This window comes from Orycteropus afer, unplaced genomic scaffold (genome assembly GCF_000298275.1).
Source record: "Orycteropus afer afer isolate SDZICR_OR568_19922 unplaced genomic scaffold, OryAfe1.0 scaffold00039, whole genome shotgun sequence".
NCBI classification, from domain to species: domain Eukaryota; kingdom Metazoa; phylum Chordata; class Mammalia; order Tubulidentata; family Orycteropodidae; genus Orycteropus; species Orycteropus afer.
The window spans coordinates 13,491,071-13,500,699 of record NW_006921626.1 but is presented as its reverse complement, the minus strand read 5'-3'; the positions used below and the strand labels follow the sequence as shown (position 1 = coordinate 13,500,699).

Genomic DNA, 9,629 nt, shown 5'->3' with positions numbered 1-9,629 from the left:
TGCCAAACGCCCCCTCAGTCATGTCTTTAAACTAATCAATCCAAATAGCCCACATTCATGGTTCCAAGCAATCATTGAAAAGCCTCACTTCAAGTTGTCTCGCCTCTGCTTTTCTTAATCTTGCAACTTCCAATCAGAATGATGTACCTTTAGTTCTGGATTTTATGGCATAAATATGCCTCTGTTCAACATTTTGGAGAGTTTGATTTCACTTTGTGAGATCAGATATGTCACTGGTTCAAACTGTTCTGAACTTTCAATACATCTCTTTGCTTTTATTTAACAGAGTACATGTTCTTATTTGTTTACAATGCTAAGCCATAGCCATAACTCTTTGTTGTTGTTGTTGTTGTCAGGTGCTGTCAAGTCAATTCTGACTCATAGTGACCATATGAACAACAGAACAAAACACTACCCTGTCCTGTGCCATCTTTAGAATCCTTGCTATGCTCAAGCCCATTGTTGCAGCCACTGTGTCAATTCATCTTGTTGAGTGTCTTCCCCTTTTTCTCTGACCCTCCACTTTACCAAGCATATCTTTTTCCAGGGAACACTCTCTTCTGATAACATGACCGAAGTACATGAGACAAAGTCTGGCCATTCTTGCTTCTAAGGAGCATTCCAGCTGCAATTTTTCCAGGATATATTTGTTCTTTCTTCTGGTGGTCCATGGCATTTTCAGTATTCTTCACCAACACCACGATTCCAGGGCATCAAGTCTTCTTCTGTCTTCCTTATTCACTGTCTGGCTTTCATATGCATTTGAGGTTACTGAAAATGCCATAATTTGGGTTAGGTGCACTTTAGTCTTCAAAGTGACATCTTTGCTTTTCAACACTTGAAAAAGCTCTTTTGCAGCAGATTTGCCTAGTGTAGTATGATGTCTGATTTCTTGACTAGCTGTTTCCATGACTGTTGATTGTTGATCCAAGTAAAATGAATTTTTGACAATTTAATTAATCTCTCCATTTATTGTTGCTTATTGGTCCAGTTCTGAGGATTTTTGTTTTATGTTGAGGTCTAATCCACACTGAAGACTGTAGTCTTTGATCTTCATCAGTAAGTGCTTCAAGTCCTTTTCACTTTCAGCAACAAAGTTGTGTCATCTGAATATTGCAGGTTGTTAATGAGTCTTCCTCCAATCCTGATGCTGTGTTCTTCTTCATACAGTTCAGCTTCTCAGATTATTTACTCAGCATGCAGATTGAATAAGTTTGGTGAAAGGATACAACCCTGATACACTCCCTTCCTGATTTTAAACCATTCAGTATTCCCTTGTTCTGTTTGAACGACAGCCTCTTGGTCTAATTACCTGGCACAGGCAAGTGTTCTGGTTACTTAGTGCTGCTCTGACAAGAATATATCACAAATGAGATGGCTTGAACAAACAGGAGTTTATTCTCTTACAATTTGGAAGGCTAGAAGTCTGAATTCAAAGTGCCAGGCTCTAGGGGCTGGGTGAAAGCCCCTCGACCTTGGGCTTCAGCTCTGTCTCTTGCTCCTGGCCCAGTGAAGCTAGAGGCATCTCTTCACCCAGGCAGCTACTGGCTGCTGAGGCTAACAAGCCCAAGGTCAACAAATAAAAAGGCATAGTCTCGATGTTACCAAACCACACAGCAGGCCATTAATTCAAGTCCATTTAAAGTCCCAAGGTCGGCAAAGCATGGTAGGCTGCTGAACAATGACATGGCTACATGCAGTGTTCAAGCATGCCATACGCTAGAGACCATTCCCCAAGGCTTCTCCTTATATACAGGAAGCAGACCATATCCCTAGGGTAGCTACTCAGCCACTCTCAGTAGATTCCACCATGGAGTTGATTACCAGTATCATCATGGGCAATACTACATCTAGCTGCCCAGCCACTCAGCCAGGCTCAGCCAAGCTGACACACAAACTTAACCACCATAGCAAGTAAGTGCCTCCATTGCTGCATTTTCTGTTGAAGTATCTCAGTGCATAGTCTATCAATTCCTGAAGCCTTGTATTTTGCCAATTCCTTCAATTCCATTGGTTCTCAAAGTTTTTGAATTCTCTTCAGTAAGATTTTACTTGTATGCGATATTAATGATATTGTTTGATAATTTCCCCACTCTGTGGGATCACCTTTGCTTAGAATGGGTATAAATAGGGATCTTTTCCAGTCAGTTGGCCAGGTAGCTGTCTTCCAAATCTCTTGGCATAGCCGAATGAGTGCCTCCAGTGGGGCATCCATTTGTTGAAACATCTCAATGGTTATTCCATCAATTCTTGGAGACTTGTTCTTCACCAATTCCTTCAGTGCAGCATATAATCTGAGAAGCTAGACTATATGAAGAAGAACGTGGCATTAGGATCGGAGGAAGACTCATTAGCAACCTGCGATATGCAGACGACACAACTTTGCCTGCTGAAAGTGTGGATGACTTGAGGCACTTACTGATGAAGACTGAAGAATACAGTGTGCAGTATGGATTACATCTCCATATAAAGAAAACAAAAATCCTCACAGCTGGACCTATAAGCAGCATCACAATAAATGGAGAAAAGATTGAAGTTGTCAGAGACTTCACATTGCCTGGTTCCACAACCAATGCCAATGGAAGCAGCAGTCAGGACATCAGATGATGTATAGCACTGAGAAAATTGGCTGTAAAGGACCTCTTTCAAATGCTGAAGAGCAAAGATGTCTCCTTGAGGACTAAGGTAAGTCTTACTCAACCCATGGTATTTTCAATCGCTTCATATGCATGTGAGAGCTGGACAATGAATAAGAAGACCGAAGAAGAGTTGATGCTTTTGAGTTGTGGTGCTGGCAAAGGATGCTGAAAGTACCATGAACTGCTAAAAGATCTAATAAATCTGTCCTGGACGAAGTGCAGCCAGAATGCTCCTTGGAAGGGAGAATGGCCAGACTTTGTCTCACCTACTTATGGTCAAGTGGTTAGATGGGACTATTCCCTGGAGAAGGATGTCATGCTTGTTAAGGTGGAGGGTTATCAAAAGAGGAGAAGGCCCTCAACGAGATGGATTGACACAGTGGCTGTGGCAATGGGCTCAAGTAGAGCAAGGATCGTGGAGCTGGCACAGGACTGGGCAGTGTTTCGTTCTGCTGTGCATAGAGTTGCTATGAGTCAGAGATGACTTGACAGCACCTCACAACAACAGTATTAACTAGCCTTCCTCATATTATCCTACCACTGACACCATTGTACTTCAGGATAGATCTTGAAATGTTCTTTATGATGATGAATGGGTTGCCATTCCTCTTCAATTTGGTATTTCTGGCATAGTAGACCATATTATTGTTGGATTCAAAATGGCCAGTACCAGTCTGTGATGGTTGGAGCTGTGTGTCAACTTGGCTGGACCCCCAGTTCTGTGTGGTTGTTCCCATGATGACTGTGTTCTGAGTGGCCAACCTGCCCAAGGGGAGTTTCCCTAGGGGTGTGGCCTGCTTCCAAGATATCCAGGGACATCCTGGGGAGAGACACATTCTTTGAGGGATTGGAACCCTGGTGTGCTGACTACAAACTTCCGTGAGTGAGCAGCCCACGCTCGGCCTGAAGATCTGGGATTCGTCTTTCATTGGAGTCAACAACCAGTGTACTGCCTGCCAGCCTTGAATTTCTCGGCCCCCTGCACTTGCGGAAGCTAAGGCTGCCACCAGCCCGTTTCCTCCAGGGACTTTGGACTTGCTGGCTTCTATACGTTTGTGAGCCATTTTCCTAAGATAATTTCTCTCTCTCTCTCTCAATATATATATACGCTTTGCTGGTTTTTGTGTTTCTCTAGAGAACCCAATCTGACACACAGTCCATTTAGCTCACTTATTCTAAGATATGGATCTTTATGCATTCCATTTCATTTCTGTCAACTTCCAATTTTCCTAGATTCATACTTTGTACATTCCATGTTTCGATTGTTAATGGATTTTTGCACCTGTTTCCTCCCATTTTGACTCATGTCCCATCAGCAAATGAAGAATCCAAAAGCTTTACTCCATCCACATCGTCAAGGTTGACTCTACTTTGAGAAATACTTCAAAATATACTTTCCCAGTCAATATTTTGAGTGCCTTCCAACTTGAGGGGCTCATCTTCAGGCACTATATCATAATATGTTTCATGGCTCTACGCAAAGTTTTTCAGTAATACATCAGACAGTGTTTCACTGCTACTCATAAGGTTTTCAGTGGCCAATTCTTTCAGAAGCAGATGGCCTCATCCTTTTCAGTCTTAGTCTGGAAGTTCTGCTGAAACCTGTCCACCATGAGTGATGCTGCTGGTGTTCGAAATAGCAATGGCATAGCCTGTAGCCTCACAGCAACATGCAAGCTACCACACTGTGACAAACAATGACAGACAATGGTAGCATAACTCTTTAGTTACCTCAATCTTCCCATTATTTAAACAAATTTAGTAAGTCATTAATCCAAGTTCAATTCTGTGTCCCCAGATGGAAAGTATTGTGTTAGTACAAAATACATTTTTTTCAGGTATAAATTTGAAATAATTTGGCCTACAACTTTGGTACTTCACCAAATATTCAACTAACATTTAACATCGGTGCTGTGTACATCATGGTCTTAGGTGCTCATTGTGAAGACTTCAAGCATAGATTATATATTGCTCCAGGAAATTTGCATCTTTAAAAAGTTAATAAGAATACTCATTTCATATTTTAAATGACTATTTTTAATTTAATACTTGAGATTAAATAGAATAAAAGCAATTTCAATGCCACAGAGGAATAAATGAACAATTACATTCAGGCTTGTTTTGGGAGACTGATTTGAGGAGCCCTAGTAGTGCCTAGGGCACTTGACTGCTAACCAGAAGGCTGGCGGTTCAAACCCACCAGCCACTCCTCAGAAGGCAGATTGGGCAATCTATTTCCGTAGTGATACTGCCTCGGAAACCCAAGGTTGGTCACTATGAGTTGGGTCCAACCCAACGGCACGTAACAACAACAACAGATATAATGTTGGGAGCTCTGGTGGTGTAGTGCCTAAGGCATTTGACTGCTAACCGGAAGGCTGGTGGTTCAAACCCACCAGCCACTCCTCAGAAGGAAGGTTGGGCAATCTACTTCCATAGTGATACCACCTCGGAAACCCAAGGAGTGGTCGCTATGAGTGGGATCCTACTCAATGGCAGTGAGTTTGATTTGGTTTGAGATATAATGTTAGGAGCTCTGGTGGTGTCCTAGTTAAGGTATTTGGCTGCTAACCAAAGGGTTGGTGGTTTGAACCCACAAGCCGATGTGTGGAAGAAAGATGAGGCAGTCTGATTCCATAAAGATTTACAGCCTTGGAAAACCAATAGGGGTCGCTATGAAGCGGGAGCAACTAGATGGCACAGAATTTGGGTTTTTTGGAGATAGAATGTTAATAACCCTGATGTGGACTTTACTTGTTAGAACTAATTAATCTTTATAGGATACAAAGTATTGCCCTTAAGTACAAATGCTAGTAAAACTAAACTGATCCCTTATTTGGTTACTTTGTAGGGAAAGAAGAACCCAGACACTTGAAATTATTTTTTCAAACCTCAGAAAGAAGAAACGATGAATAAACAAAGAGGGTTAGGGCTCAGGTTTCCTTTGGTTAAGTGCTCAGGAACCCTGAGGATAGAGACCTAGGAGGAGTTAGTAGAGCTACTAATGCCTAAGGCACTTGACTGCTAACCAGAGTGCTTGCGGTTCAAACCCACTACCACTCCTTGGAAGGAAGGTAAGGAAGGTTGGGCAATCTACTTCCCTAGTGATACCACCTGGGAAACCCAAGGAGGGGTCGCTATGAGTCGGTCTGACTCCAAGGCACATAACAACAACAACACTAGAGCTTTCCGGATCTAGGACTACTTAAGTACACACCTGGTGAGATACTTAACCCACTCTAGGGTATAACACCTTCTTTGGAAAACACTGCTCTCTAAGCACAACACATCTTCCTCATTTTCTCTGTAACTTTTGTATCTACTGGAATCCCCAAGAAAGCCCTTTGTTTCACTTTCCCTCCTGTGTATGTGAAATAAAGACAACAGTTATCTATAATTTCACAGGCCTTGAAATTGTCTTTGCTCATATCTCCTGCAATTAAACGGTTTCCGAATTTTTTTTGTGGCTTTTCCCTCAGCAATGACTCCCAATTGTCAAGCATCTTAACAGGAGAGAATGCGATTTTGTGGACCAACACATCTGTGTTTAGTAGGCACAGATATCTCTTGATAACCCTCCCTATCTTCTAGTGGCTTTTAAGTTGTTCACGATTTTAAAAATACCATAATCTCAGCATATTAAATATTAAGGGACTCTTTCAGATTCCGAGAGCCTTAAAGTTATATCATGCAGATCTGTACGAGTGTTTTCCGTGGTGCAGAATAAAAGTTATGGTAGGGTTTTTTTTCTGAAGTAGCATTACTATAAACGTCACTCCTGCCACTGCAGTTCACAAAGGCCCAGTTGCTGTGAAATATTTTGAAAACAGCTTAAATGGAAATAATGCAGAGGCAAACAGGCGGAAGTAAGAATAAACTGAGCATGGCTGAGCGGCTGGTAGAAACCCGGAGGTTAGCTGTTTCTGGAAAGGAAGACAATACTTAGTAAACCGGGCGGGGGGTGGGGTGGTACGCAGAGGGCCGTTGTTAGAATACCTCCCGGGGTCGTTTCCCTTACGGTGGGGCTTCTGGAGGCGGGGAGAGACTCCCCAGCGCAGAGGAAGCAGTCTCCGCCCCCCACCCCACCCCAGCCGCCGCCTCCGAAGCACTTAAGGGACTGCAACTTCTCTCCTCACACCTTCAGGGAGTAATGCTTTCTCAGGCCACGATTCTTGCGACCCAAAAATAACTACACAGATGTAAGGCAAAGGGCCAAAGCCCTCAGCACAGGGCGGTACTTAGTTACTGCCTTATCGCTTACACCCAGAACACTCGAAACCTAACACAAGCCAGCCTTTTATAGCCAGTCCCTCGAGCCCCGCCCTAGCAACTTCACATAGCAACGCCTAGGCTCCAGGCTCTGCTGTCTTATCTGCCTCCGCCAGGCCCTTCCTGTTCCCCCTCCCCCTCCCCCCGCCAGTGCAGCTCAGGAGCCAGGCAGCCTGGATCACGTGACTGGCCCCAGGGGAAGAAAGGGACAAGCGGAAGACGTAAGGGGCGGGGCTCTGGAAGAGGAGGGGGACGTCATCAAAACACGCCGGGCTGCTTGTGGCGCCGAGGGTTTCGGGGCTTCTAGGGGTTCTGGGTCTAGGTTAAATGGCGGAATCTACGGCGCTGGTGTGGATTCGCGGCCCCAGCTCCAAGTGCAAGGCGGTGCGATGTGGCTCGGCTCAGTGCTCCGTATGGAATTTTATCCACCGTTACTGCCAAGATGAGGTGAGACTTGTGGCTCCTGGATGAGGAAAGGCGAACGAGAGACAGGGCTAGGTATGGAGAGTCTGTTTCGGCTGGGTCTGTTCTCGGGTTTTCAGTGTTTGAAGTTTCCCTAGTTTTAAGATGCTTCAAACTGATACTGAGGCCTTCCTTTGCTTTTGTTGTGTGACTGTGGTTTGTCTCTCTATAAAAGGAGAGAAAAATCCGCTCACAGTCCAGACCTCAGACACTAACACTTTGGGTCTCAGTTTCCTCATTTGTAAATGAAGCACTTGGGACAGATGATCTTTCAGGCTCATATCCTTAATAGATACTATGGTTATGTGACGCGCATTTTGCCTACTAATCACATAACTGTGTTAGCTTCAACCTAAAGAAGTATATTTTATGTAGATCCAAGCTAAAGAATCCTTGGAGAGGTATACGAATTTATGTGGTCACTGGCCGGGACCAAGGGCTTACAGTGTGTTCTGTTGAGGGCTTGGATTCTTAGGGGCTGTGATAAGTTTTCACTAATACTTTGATTTTCTTTGTCCAAACTTATTTTTTAAAATTTATCAAGGACTTCCAGAGTTAACTTGTGTGGTTTTACTTGATCAAGTAAGCAAACTTTTACCATTTGTGGTATTAAGCCTGTTCGTTAGCTAATGAATTTGGTAATCTTAAATCCTAATTTAAATTTGGTACTTAATCTAATACTCTTTTTTTTTTTCTTTATAACTACACCTCTTCCGTGGTTCCCAGACTCTTTCCTCTGCTTGTTATTTATAGACTTACCAAATGTACAGTCTAAACCAAATCTTTAGAAGACTTGGACTGGTTCCATGAAGAAGCAATGTGTGTTTAGAAGTGTTTTTCAGCTTCCTCATTTTTCTTCCTACACTGCAGTCTAAAGACTGTCAGTAGAACCTTTTTTGACCATCTGGATGGGGAAATACTTTCTAAGAAAGCTGAACTTTAATTAAAAAAAAAAAAAAAATTTCTTATGAGTGCAGTTTTCAAACTTATGACAATTGATCCAGAGTGGGGCCAAAAAAATAGGATCTTAATTTTAAGAAATGTTGGTAGTAAGAGTTTTAAATAAGAAGGAAGAAAACAAATGAGCTGATTCAAGTCATATTTATTTTAGAAACATGACAGTAAAAGAGAAATATAAAACTTATAAAAGGGCATTTGATAAAATACTGGACAAAGGAAAATAGCTCAAGTTCCCACCTGTGCTTTTTAGAACAAAATTGTTCTAACACATGATAGTGTTAGCTTTCACTGGGAGAGTAAAAATCTGCCCTGCTGTGTATCAGACTGATAAAGCAGACACAGGCAAAGACAGCTGCAAAGTTAATGATGATGTTGATGTTAGGTGTCATCAAGTTGGTTGCAACTTATAATGACTTTATGTACAACAGAACAAAACACTGGGGTGGGGGTGGGGCCTGCGCCATCCTTAGAATCCATTCTGTGCTTGAGCCTCTTGTTGCAGCTGCTGTGTTAATCCATTTTGTTGAAAGTCTTCCTTTTTTTTTTTTTAATTTATTTTTTTTAATTGTGATTTGGGTGAAAATTTACAGAGAAAATTCACTTTCCATATACACTTTATCTCATGACATTCACCACAATTTACCACAATGCAACATCTCCCCTCATACTTCCTCATGTATCTATCCCTCCATGCACTCCTGCCCCCTTAGCTGTCTCCCTGTGCATAAGCAGCCCTTCTTTCTCCCATGCTTGTTCTCTCCAAGGGGTATATCTACCTAAGGTAAATGTTCAACTCATATGCCTATCTATTGTTTGGCTGGAAGCTACAGGCATGGGTTCAATTCCAGACCTGAAGGCCACCTAGGGACCATAGTCTCAGTGGTTCCACCAGGCTTTATCGGACCAGCAAACCTGGTCTCCCCTTTATGTTTTCTCCAAATGATTTTGAGTTGTGTTCCACATTGTTCTCCCTCTCTATTCAGATCTCTTCCATAGATCCCCTTCCAAGTGGTTGACAGTAGTAGCCGCCTACCATCTAGTTCTTCTGGTCTCATGGTTGTATAGGCTGCAGATTGGATGGTGTACCAGTCGCTAGGACTAATTGTTTACATGAATTTTTGGTTTTCTTCATTCTTCTCTGAATGTTTGGTAGAATTCTCTGGTGAAACCATCTGGGCCAGGACTTTATATCGTTGGTAATTTTTTGATGACCTGTTCAATTTCTTCTTTTGTGATGAACCTGTTCAACTTTTCCACATTAGTCTGTGTTAGTTTAGGTAAGTGGTGTGTTTCTAGAAA

At 42.6% G+C, this 9,629-nt stretch overlaps 1 protein-coding gene across 1 annotated transcript in view; it reads left to right on the top strand.

The window, feature by feature from the left end:
- Positions 1-7,235: 7,235 nt before the first annotated feature.
- The window catches only part of SDE2 (SDE2 telomere maintenance homolog), a 49,947-nt gene continuing 47,553 nt past the window's right edge, over positions 7,236-9,629 (top strand). Inside the window, exon 1 of the mRNA XM_007936974.1 lies at positions 7,236-7,355. Coding sequence (XP_007935165.1) covers positions 7,236-7,355 — 120 coding nt within the window. The remainder of the gene's footprint in view (positions 7,356-9,629) is intronic.